The sequence below is a fragment of the Nanorana parkeri genome, unplaced genomic scaffold (genome assembly GCF_000935625.1).
Source record: "Nanorana parkeri isolate BGI_ZX_2015 unplaced genomic scaffold, ASM93562v1 scaffold67, whole genome shotgun sequence".
Taxonomy (NCBI): Eukaryota; Metazoa; Chordata; class Amphibia; order Anura; family Dicroglossidae; genus Nanorana; species Nanorana parkeri.
Window position 1 is genome coordinate 2,598,882 of NW_017306335.1, and position 12,215 is coordinate 2,611,096.

Below are 12,215 nucleotides of genomic sequence, written 5' to 3' on the forward strand. Positions count from 1 at the left end.
CCGGCGGGGGGCAGGGCTGGGGAATGCCTCACCCGGAGCAAAAGGTACCGCACGTCACTGATATACAGCTGTTGCCTTATAGTACGAATTGGTGTTAAAGTGGACCTTCGCCCCCTTTCACTAAAAATCACATCAGCATGCAGCTCTTCATGCTGATATGAAATGACTTTACATTTATTAGTTACACATATTTTTCTTTTACTACAATTATTGTTTTTCCAGTTCCTGAGGTGTGTTCAGCCGCTGCGAGTGCTGAGTTAGCAAACCCTCGTTGAATGCTGTGCTGCAAATCAGTGCTCAGCGCTGCTAACATAGTACTTGCAGCGGAAGTGAATGTGGATGCAGAGCGCTGAATGTGACGCAGAAGGTGGGGACAGAGCACCAGTGCCCATTTTAACTGTGGGCACACCTGGCTTCTCTAGGGAAAGGTGCCTGAATCCCGATGCAGGAAATCACAATTCAGTGTGGGAAGCTACAATTTAATGTTTTGGTGGACGAGCACACCAAATATTTGTTGGAAAATGATATTTATTAGTGAAAGATATCCATTTTGCTTAGCACTGTGCAGCCAAAGTGTTCAGTGACGCTGCTGCAGCGAACTGAAGTGCTGCAGAACAGCTACTCAGCGCTTGGCTAAGGAACTGAACACGCCTCTGGTTCTCTTGGGCATTAGTGATGTAATGTGCCCCAACGTTGCATCCTGGGAAGATTACATCAGCAGATCATTGCTGGGAAATCTCATCTGTATTCTCATGAGATCTCAGGGAAAGGCATTTTCCTTCCCTGAGATGATGTGCATGGTCACATGTCCTGGTCACATGTGTCAGAGTTCCAGGAAGTGAAGAGAGATGGATTGATCTGCCCTTAGTTTAAATGGCCACTGTGAGAAGAATGGGGAGGAAAAGAAAAAAAAGGTAAGCAAAGAATAAAAAGCCGACAATTATCTAGAAGTATGTGTTTGTAGATTGTCATTACTAAACATTTCTAAAGGTGTGTTTGTTGTTATTTCAAAGATAAGGGTAAATAAGATTTATTATAATGGAGTGTCACCCGCACAACACTAGATGGGTCTGATGAATATAGGAAATTCCTATACTCGTCAGCACCATCTGGGGGCGCTCGTGTTGTGCAAATGGCACTTTTATAAAATGAACCCCTTGTGTGTGAGGTTAGGAGTTAGGACTCATTCATATGGGTGTGCACATCCGTATGGGCGCTTGCCCATATGAAGCTTGCAGCCAGGGGCGTAACTAGAAATCACAGGGCCCCATAGCAAAATTCTGTATGGGGCCCTGTGATTTCTAGTTATGCCCCTTGCAGAGCCAACCTGAGATCCCACACAGCCCACCTGAGAGTGACCCTGCAGAGCCCACCATAGACTCTCTATGGTGGGCTCTGCAGGGTCTCAAGTGGGCTGGTCACACCCCTGCACACCTCTTACCTGTCAGCCCAAATCCGCTGGCAGCCTTCTCCACTGCTGGGCCCCACCTCCTCCTCGGTCACCGGCGGGCTCTGCCTCCTCCACCGACGCCGGGCCCGGCCTCTTCCTCCTCCACCGTCGCCGGGCCCGGCCTCTTCCACCACAAGCTGCTGGCTGTCACTGACTCAGCAGCGGCTGTGAGGAGGAATGCGCCACTGTGCAGATCACTGACAGGTTGTCAGTGATCTGCACAGTGGCGCGTTCCTCTTCACAGCTGCCAGTGACAGCCAGCAACCTGCGATGCCATAGCGACCCAGGTGGCCCACATCAGTGGGACCCTTTGTTTCTCTTCTTTGGCCAAGCCTCCCTGTGCCCCAGGCCCCATAGCCACCGCATAGGTCGCTATGGTGATAGTTCCGCCACTGCTCGCAGCTCAAACTGCTGCATGAACTTCTTTGCCTCGTTTGTTGAAATGACTGCGCTGCCCCATGCTGACCTGTGGTAAATGCAGCAAAATGCACCTAAAAGCATCATGTTATGTTTTACTATTCCGTTTGCATTCTGACAATTCCACATTGTAGTGTTTGCGCCAGCTGATCAATATCCCCGCCTCTGTACAGGTCCCATATAACATATAACATATATGTCCGTATAACATATTTGGTTTAAAAAAATATTCCAGTTTGTAGTTATTGATGTTTCTATAAATAATCGCAGATTGCAGCGAATCCTCAGCATAATGCTGGCGTTTGGCAGGATTTTCATCAGAGTCAAAGTAGTGGCCCCACACAGGTTAACAGAGGGTGTCTCCTGATAATTTGTCCCTGTGATTGCTGCCGCCAGCTGATTGAACATTCCGCAGAGTGCTGATTAAAAACCCAGGATTTCATTTATTCCTAAAGGGAAAGAAAAGTCAATTCTCGCTGAGCAAATCTCGTGTTACTTTTTAGCATTTGTACAAAACTAATTTTTTATGTGATTTTTTTTGTCACATTTTTATATTCTTCGTCTTCCATATTTTCTGATCTTGTATTAAATATAGAGATCTGAAGATTCACCACTAGAGGGCACACTCACTGGCTCAGTGCAATTACTCCCTCTCTGTTAATGTGTATATGAACCTTAACCACAGACTTCACTTATTTGGCCGCATTTGGTCTGGACTGTTGAAGGTGTTTTGTTTTATCTGTTCGATAAGTGACAAAAAAAGACCCTATTGATCCTGGCAGAAATTATTTCTCCTTTAATAATTTATTTCATTCCAGTGTGTCAGGCTTACTGCTTACCATACACAGGGGTAGCCGATTTGATTTATGAATACTCATTTCATCAAAACACTCAGAACTTCTGTTCTCTCTGGAAACAGGTACATACCCTTTCTTAAAAGCTGATCAGCTGGCAGAACTCCCCTCCTTCTTAATGTTTTGTGATTGGCTGTATAAGGTAACAATCACATTTAAACAGCCAAACACGAAGCAATGCAATTGTAACAAACTCTGTCAGTTGGTTTCTGAGATGGCGATCAAGAGACAACATGTACTTGTTTAATGAGAAAACCTGCAGCAAGTGAAAGCTCAATGAGAATTGGGGGAGGGGGAACTATTGTTGTCTTCTAGTATTTATTAATGTAAATGTTTTTGTTTTTTGTTTTCAGGAAAGCGTAGATCTTGGGGAGATCATGTACTCGCTTTGCTACTTACCTACCGCTGGCAGAATGACACTTACAGTTATCAAGTGCCGGAATCTGAAGGCAATGGATATCACGGGTTCGTCCGGTATGTATATATGTAATATGTATATAAGTACGGATCATGCTGAACTCTCGCATTCTCTGAGACAAGAAACAAAAATAAAGAAATTAAATTATCAGGTCACCCAAAGGTGACATTTCAGTTATAGGTAGAGCCTGGTGTGCCAGTCCCTGGCATCTTATATTGTATGTCCCGTATACTCTAACAGTGAGACCTCTCTGCTGTAATTCCTGACTCTGCTGCTGTCTACCCGGGAGTTTTTGGTGTCCCCACCTTTGTGTTTTCCAGCTCCTCCTGCTACGTTCCCCATAATATTAAATCAATAAAATAAATCCAGCTGGGATGGGGGAACCTCATAATGGGCTCAACAAGTGTGCAAAACCAGGAACTCAGTATAGGAATGGTGGGAAACCCCTCATAATGGGCACAACAAGTGTGCAGAACCGGGAACTCAGTACAGGGATAGTGGGAGACCCTCATAATGGGCACAGCAGGTGTACAGATCCCAAAACTCAGCATAAGGTAGGGTTGAGGCCTGGTTTAATGGGCGTGGAAAACAGCGGGGTGGACAGGGCTATTGGTGGAGGTGGTGAGGTTAGATGTGGGGGTGGGTTTAAGAGTTGGGTGGGCAGGGTTAGGAGTGGGGTGGGTGGAGTTAGAAGTGGGGTGCACAGGGTTTGAAGTGTGGGTGGGTGGAGTTAGGAGTGGGGTGGGCAAGGTTAGAAGTGTATGTGGATGGGGTTAAGAGTTGGTGGGTGGGTAGCTGGGGTTATGATTGGGGGTGAGCAGGGTTAGAACTGGGGGTTAATGGGGTTAAGAGTTGGATGGACAGGGTTAGGAGTGGGATGGGCAGAGTTATCAGTTGAGGTGTGTGGGGCTGAGCAGGGTTAGGATTGGGGGTGAACGGGGTTAGAAGCTGGGTGGACAGGGTTAGGAGCTAGGTGGGCAGAGTTAAGGGTGTGGGTGGGCGGGGTTAGGAGCAGAAGCTGGGACTACGTCTGTCCTTATTCCTGCACATACATCATTTCTAGTCATTGACTTGATGGACGGTTTGAGTTTCACCAGTCCTGGCGCATGTATCACTGCCGGCCATGTACATCAGAGCTTGGCCGCCCAGTTAGTTTGTCCCTTGACAGGTTTCCTTTAAACATGAACAAAGTTCACCTTTTCTAACAGCAAACCAATATAAGTGAAAAGTGAGCAGACGGAAAGATAACAAGAAATGGGGAACTTATCGGCGGCGGCTCAGCCCAAGATGGACAATAGATTTCTGATTACATAATACTGCTGTATCCAATTATCGTCTCTGCCGCAAGAAGAATAATGACTTAAATCATTCTGAAAAGGTCCGGGCCAGCAAGAACAATTTACGTAATCAATGATACAGGTAATTACAGAGGATTGGGGACGGGAGAACCTGGAGACTTGCTATCAGCGAGGATGGCGGCGTGCACCGCAGGGTAATTGAACGTGGGTTCTAGAAATAAAAACACTCCGTTCTTCAGATCTGACCTAAGAGAGAGAGAAAAAAAAGATGTAGTGGAACTTTTTGACTTTTTGTTCTGTCATCAAAATCAGTACAAAGGCAACAAGACTTAAAATTGTCACATCTAGACTAAAAATAGAGCTGAATTGTGTGAGCTCTTTTACCTAACAAATGAGTCCTGAGATGACCCAAACTTTCGATGCTGCAGTTAATCAGTAGAGCCAGGTCACCTCCCCACCAGTGACGTCCGGTACCTCTTGTTCCAGGTGAGGCATTCCCCAGCCTCGCCCCCAGCACGTCACCCCCTCCGGACAAAGCACCGCCCCCCGTCGGATGAAGCACCGCCCCCAACCCGTCCTGAAGCTAGTGGAAGGGAAGAGCCTCCCTGTCCCTCACTTGCTCCTCACTGCTGAGGCGCTCCGTCCATGACAGGTTACACAGTGGGGAGGATTTCCCTTCTGTGCAACCTGTTAGATGCCGATCTGAATGGAGAAAAAGCTGTCAGCTGTCAGACATGAAGCTGACAACTTTTTTCCTCCATAATTCTAGGTGAGGCTTCCCTGACCTCACGTCCCTGCTCACGAAACTGATACCAACTCAGTTTGAGGTATTTATACTAGCTGCATTTAAAATTTTTATTACTGATTAGTTTTACCTAGAGTTCTGTTTTAATGGGTTACTGTCAGGAAAAATATGAATGATGAAACTGCCAAAAACCTATGCGGCTGTAATCCTCGTCCTTGCTTCACTAGTGAGCCAGATATATGAACAAGCACGCATTCAGTGAATAAATTATTGCAGCTGCTTTTGCAGACTTTAACTTTTATCCTTCTGGCTCCAACAAGTAAAAGTGAAACTGTCGCAGAGAAACATAAGATCCCCTGCCAGAGAGGGCTGTGCTGGACTGGAATACAAATCCTTTATATGTATTTTATCTGTACAGTTAGCTTTTTGCCTGCAGTTCAGCTTTTATTGATATGAAAGTAGAACTTGACCAATGTGTCTTTTTTGCTTCGTATTTGATAGTTGCATTCCAGACACATGACAGATATTATTTTCACTTCTCAGACCCCTATGTGAAAGTTTCCCTCATGTGCGAAGGACGGAGACTGAAGAAACGGAAAACCACCACGAAAAGGAACACATTAAACCCCGTCTACAATGAGGCCATCATCTTCGACATCCCTCCGGAGAACATGGACCAGGTCAGCCTCTCTATAGCCGTCATGGACTACGACAGGTAAGTGTTCCGGCCTCTGAGTCTGACCTCTGATCCTGTCCTGAGAGAGATACAGAAGCTACAGAAGATTCGTCTTCAATGTATCTTTCATATGTTAATTGCTCTATAATACTAAAACGTTTTGTAACCTAACTATAATAATATTAATAATATTGTGCATGCTGATCAATATCAACATGAAATATATGGGTTAATATCAATAGCTCACTACAATATGGGTGATCTGGTGAATGAGTAGGCAGCCTCTACAATCACGGTATCCTTGGCTTGACAGAGAACACACTAGATATAAAAATTGAAGAGCCACACCATTTAAAATAGTCCAGGTACAACTTAATTCCATTAGGGTCAGGGGACATTTAAGTAGAGTAGCCAATGTGTTTCTGAGGTACAAAACACACCCCCTTCATCAGGGCTTAATTAGACAAATCATGCATGTGGACTACAATCCCTGCAGCTTGAAAGTTGTATTGAGTTGTGATGAGAGCACTTCAGGCGAATTCGGCAGCAGAAATGCTATTACAGAGACCTAGAGCTGAGCAATATAGGATTACGTGTGATCTCTTACTTCCTGCTGTGCCTTTGAGACAACAAGTGTAGGGGCAGCTCCCAGACACAACACAGACTCCATTACTCTATTACTAAAAGCAAAAAAAAAAAAAAAAGCTTTGGCTTTGCATACACTTTATAGAAAAAAGCAACAGAGCAGTTGTGTCTACAATTTTAGCATAACATTGCACCAAGGTTATGTTTGAAATCGAATACACTATAAAAAGATAACAGCTCCGGGAATCCTTTTGTTTTCTAAACACTCTAAACTGAATTATGAGAGTATATAATTAGGGTAATGAACGCCTTCTGCAGGTAAACTGCACCTTTGCACAGGCTATGGACATGAAAAACCTTTTTACACTCTTAAGGAGTAAACAAGCTTTTTAAAACAAGTAAATGAGCTTTACAAAAACAAAAAGCCATTCCTGACCCGTCTAGCTCATTTTAATGAGAAGTTATTCACTCTCAAAGATCCTCAAAAATCACTACAAAGACTCTAAAGAATGTTTCTGCCATTATTATTATTGGGGTGGCAGCCAGCCAAGATCTACTCTGATAGATAATGCTGTGCCTTTGTTATAAACTTTAAAAATGAATTGCTCCACAATGCTTATAGCTTCTTAGGCGAATTAAGCCATTTGAACCACCCCACCCCCTTTCCGAAGTCTAGAAAAACTCCCATAGTTGGCATTCTCCTATCCTGCTTTGTTGCTGGAAAGCTCCTGATTTTGCAGGCTTTCCTCCAACAACACAGGAGTGAGTGCTCTCCCTCGTTCAAAACCCTGTGTACAGTATATGCAGTGTGCTTTCTCTACCTCTGTTGCAGATAAGCTCACCCCCTGCTGCTTTGGTCAGGCTTTGGGGGATAGGGGGGTTTAGCTAATGGCGTACATCTTATACTAATCAACAGTTTTCAAAGCTGCACAGCTTTTTTTTTCTACTGGGGCTACTTGAATGCATAGGCTATTTTCTTGATAAGGTGAATTTAGCCTTTAAAGTGCTTTTAGTGCTTGTTCAGGATATATAAATACTTTAGTTTCATTATCTTGTCACAGGCTCACTTTCTAAAACTGCTGCAATATATAGCTGATTGTTTAACAGTACTGATCACACAACCTCCAATGGACATAAGCAGCTGTGCTACTAAACAGAGATGCTGGTGATGGTAAACTTTACAATACATACTAAGCATCTCAGCCTACAGCACTGTGTATAAAAGTGTTAGGTCCCTTGACTAATGATTACAGGATGTCTAAGAAACCCTCATTCATGTTAGCAGCAATGCAAAATTCCTCTGCAGAAGCCGCTCCTTGCTGCACTGGCCACAGAACGTACTGAATCTGGTTACAGTTGAAGACAAATCTTAAATGGTAAATTGAATTGACTTCCTGTCCATAACACATTGCAGTGTTCACTAGGTAGTCTTTAGCATTTTGCTGATTAGATTTGCCCTTTAATTTAATATAATTTAAATAATCTTCTGCATTGTACTTCTGCTTGCCAGATAATTGATTGAAAGCCCTAACTGAGTGATCTTCTTTTCCCAGGGTGGGCCACAACGAGGTGATTGGAGTCTGCAGAACTGGCATTGATGCTGAAGGACTTGGCAGGGACCACTGGAATGAGATGCTAGCTTATCCCAGAAAACCGATCACACACTGGCATGCCCTAACCGAGGTAAACCCCTCTCACTTCCCACTGCGCACATATATGCCAGCATTGCAGGTGGGCTGGTTCACACCTGCGCGTTTTACAGTGCGTTCCTACGCGCTGTAAAACGCTCAACATGTGAAAACCAATGATTGCCTATGGGCATGGTTCTCACCTGGGCGTTTTACAGCGCGTAGGAGCGTGCAACAAAACGCCCTACGCCCAAAGAAGTACAGGAGCTTCTTTGGGGCGTTTTGCCGCATGTTTCCATTGGTATTCCCGAGTGTGGATCGGGGTTAACAAAGCGGTAACCCCGAACCACACTCGGGAATATAGCCTACAGGTCTTACCTTGTCCGCGATCCCCGCTGTGTCCTCCAGCGGCTGCCGACTTCCGGGTTCTGTCCCTTGCGAGCGGCAGCTCCTGGCTGTGTCCCTTGCAAAATGCTTTTGGCAATCCAAACCACCAAAATAACACTGAAACTTGCATTCACTGAAATCTGGATTCAGATTTGGCCATTTGAGTCTTTTGAAATTCTGTCCAAATTTAATGACATCCGAAATTCAGGACCAGCTCTGATTTTACACTGTCCCTATTAACTGGTTTAACCAACCATATTCTCGCTTCTCTCCTCCCACTATATTCTTGAATAAGGGTTTGCTCATGATGGGTCATAAGTAGGTCCTCCAAGTTCTATGGGTAATCTAGGGATGAAAATATTAAACTATGACTATTGGGTTAGAAACATTATACTATAAATGTTAAAGGAACAGCAGAAATGTGTCAGTTAATGGAATCTCTTCTCTTTTGGAATGCAGCTGCCAGGTCGGGCGACCAGCTTTGACAGTCAAGGTTCATGCTCTTCACCGAAGCCTCCTCTGACACCGTAAAAAGCCACCTGCGTGGGTCTTTTTTCACCTGTAACCGCAGCAAATGCTTACCTATGATGTGAGTGTCCTTATCACAGTCTGTACAGCAGCCAATCAGAAAATGGTGTGACAACGCTCACTTGGTTTATGCAGCATCCTAGACGCACAAGCAGAAGATGGCCCTGAGGCTCACACAAGAGGCCTACCCCACACCTTGTGAAGGGTCCACCCAGAAGCGTGATCTATAACACAGACGCACTCAGGAGTAACATTCTATGTAATCTTATAAATACACAGGTGCCACCAAACTGGGGAGGGGAGAGGGAGGCCTGACAATGAAGCCGGGTGACGGGTCTTGGGCTATACCCTACCTGACCTCTTATACAACTCTTCCCAAATCTCATGGGGCTTACATTGAACCAGCAGTTTAACAGCAGCGAATGAGTTACACAAAAAAAAGTTATATAAAAACATATGCAGAGTAATTATGCCTAAAAAAAAAAAAGAATAGCGGTCTTACAAAGCAAAACATTTAAATATTTATATTGCTATTTGCATATTTTTGTAAATTTCCATTTGGTGTTTCAATATACAAGGGCTGGGCTGTAGATAAGTATTTATTTGGTGTTCTTATTGGACAACTCCCTTTCGAATGTCTGTATTTTGGGTATTTAAAAAAAAAAAGAAAATAGTTTTCCTGCTGTCAAAATTGTTTATATACAGCTAATGAAATAGAATGATCAGCTTTACCTCAAGGGTAGATGATTGTTATTTTACATTTAAATGCTCTATATTATTAAAGCTGAACTCCAGGCAAACAGCTAAATACAGAGGTGAAATGCGAGTTACATACCGGGTGCTCTTAATTCTGTTCAGCCAGCTTTGTTAACAAGGCACCCCAGGCTTTCAACACAGTCAGTGACCTCAGTTTTGGTGTACTGCAGTTAAGCAACACAGATTATTCACGGACACAGTTCCCAGCTTGTGAAGGAACACCACCGCACTGAAGTTACCACTTTACTCTCTCCTCCACTCAACAAGCTGCCAGTGTTAAATTCAGGACACTGTGCAGTGCAGTAGAGTCTTGCTGGCTCATATGCCTGCCTCTCCCATTCCCAGTCTTGCTGTTCAATGGTTTAGATGAAGCTAACATAAAAAAGGAACTTAGATATCCATACTAGCTGTATTTACAACTAAATGCCTGGAGTTCTCCTTTACGGAGAATAGGTACAGTAAATGCTAAGACAAGCAAAATGTGTCTGATATTAATTTACATAGATATGCAAGTTATGATATCAGGAAAAAAAAAGATAATAGCAAAATAACAAATTCCAGAGCAGAGGACATTAGAGGAGACTTGAGATAATTGCCCACAGCAACCAACCAGGTTACAGCCTTGAAAGCCTTGGTTCTCAACCATGTTCAGTGGGTTGCCGCGTGCCTTGCACTCTTCTAGGTGAGAGGCTTCTCAGTCTCCCCCTGCCGCAGTTCTCGCACTGAGCAGCCATTCAGAAAATGCTGCCTGGCACTGAGTACCTGGGTGGGCTGGAGCTATGGGCGCGAGGGAGCTCCATCCAATACGTGCATTGCTTACAGCTCCCTCGCATGTCCTATAGAGGTGCCTGGATTGGAGTGACGTCACATTCTGGCTCCCGGCACCTCTACAGTGAACGCAAGGAATGCACATATGGATGGAGCTCCATCACAGCACAGCAGCGCAGACTGGACCCCAGGCTGAGCATCCACTCCAGTTCTAGTAAGGTAGGGAGACTGGGTGGATCTTAAAAAAAAGAGAGATTGTGTCTGTGGTTGTGTGTCTGTCAGTGTTATTGAGGGTCCGTTCACACTAGTACAGTGCGTTCTGGTGTGGGAGGTGCGTTGCATTGCCATTTATCTGAATGGTACCACAAACGCACCTCCCGCCCACAGTTCAATTGCCCGCACCGGAACGCGCGGCACCGCAATGTCATGTATTCCATTGCAGTGCGACTTGGGTTGCAACTTAATGACTAAGGACAAATGTGGGTCCTGAGGTTACACAGGTTGAGAACCACTGCTTTAAAGGGCAGGGGAAATTTGATTGGTCACCATGGGCAAGGGCTCCAGTTTCTTGTAGTTTTTGTTCATCAAATACTTTATATATGTACGTGTGTGTGTGTGTGTGTGTAAAGGGGTTTGATTCTTCTTCCTCTGTACTTGCTTATACATTTTATGTAGGTTTTGTTTAATCTAACTTTTTGTGTATAGGGAGCCCTCCTCCTTATCCAAACTAGGGAGTGGTGTACACTTTTTTGTTTTTAGTCTGGCGGTTGGGTGCTTGATGCCCAAACTGCCATTTTGAATTTCCCACCTATGTCGTCTTCCTATGATTAAAACGATGATGCATCACTTCTGAGTGATTAGCACTGATTCCTAAAAGCTGCAGAAGCCTTTACTGATTTTATGTCTGCACTATACAGAAGGGTGGTTGTCCTATGGCTGCAGGTGACACAGTGGGGCTGATTTACGAAGCCCAACACGCACACGCGCAGGCTGCGTGCGCGTTTTAACCCGCAAAAATGCATTTACCAAGCGAACACGCACATCATGGCGCGGTTTCACGCAGGCATGGCGCGTTTTTATGTATTTACTTGCGCGCGTGTCGTGTAATATGCGCCATCGGCTGCACGCCACTATAATAAAAAATTGCAAGTGCTAGAATCATATTTCTACTACTGCCATACATGTGCAAATCATACATATGATACATATGTTATTGCTATGCTTCTGTGCATACAAACATTCCACATAACACTTACAAACTGGTAAAAGACAGTATTCCAAAATAAGGTACTTACACACCAGTGCCGTGTTCGGATGTGCTCCAGGCAACTGCGCATGTGCATGAGCAAGTTCACACGTTTTTTGATCCTAGAAACACGACCACGCCAATCCTGCACGATTTCTTCGTAATTCTAGCAAACACGCGCACATGGCGGATAAATTTGAGCGGCGCGTTTTTCATCCATTCTGTCCTGTCCAGAGGTGTTTGTTTTTGGCAACTTATTTTCACCTGCCAGTTTTCATGTGTTCCTCATTCAACTTATGGAGAGACACTATTCATTTTTACACTAATTAATTAATACCCCAAAAACATGAGTGCATCACAGTTGATCAAAAAAAGGTTAGCTCATGCATTCACATTCCTGCATTCATCAACACAAGCAACACAACATGCAGCTAATTCACACAACATCAGCATACAATT

General features: G+C 44.4%; 1 protein-coding gene across 1 annotated transcript in view; it reads left to right on the plus strand.

Moving 5' to 3' along the window:
• Window positions 1–9,289, plus strand: part of SYT10 (synaptotagmin 10) — a 45,525-nt gene extending 36,236 nt beyond the window's left edge. Inside the window, exons 4-7 of the mRNA XM_018576450.1 lie at window positions 3,075–3,195; window positions 5,726–5,897; window positions 7,997–8,126; window positions 8,918–9,289. Coding sequence (XP_018431952.1) covers window positions 3,075–3,195; window positions 5,726–5,897; window positions 7,997–8,126; window positions 8,918–8,989 — 495 coding nt within the window. The 3' untranslated portion in view covers window positions 8,990–9,289. The remainder of the gene's footprint in view (window positions 1–3,074; window positions 3,196–5,725; window positions 5,898–7,996; window positions 8,127–8,917) is intronic.
• The last annotated feature ends 2,926 nt before the right edge of the window (window positions 9,290–12,215 follow it).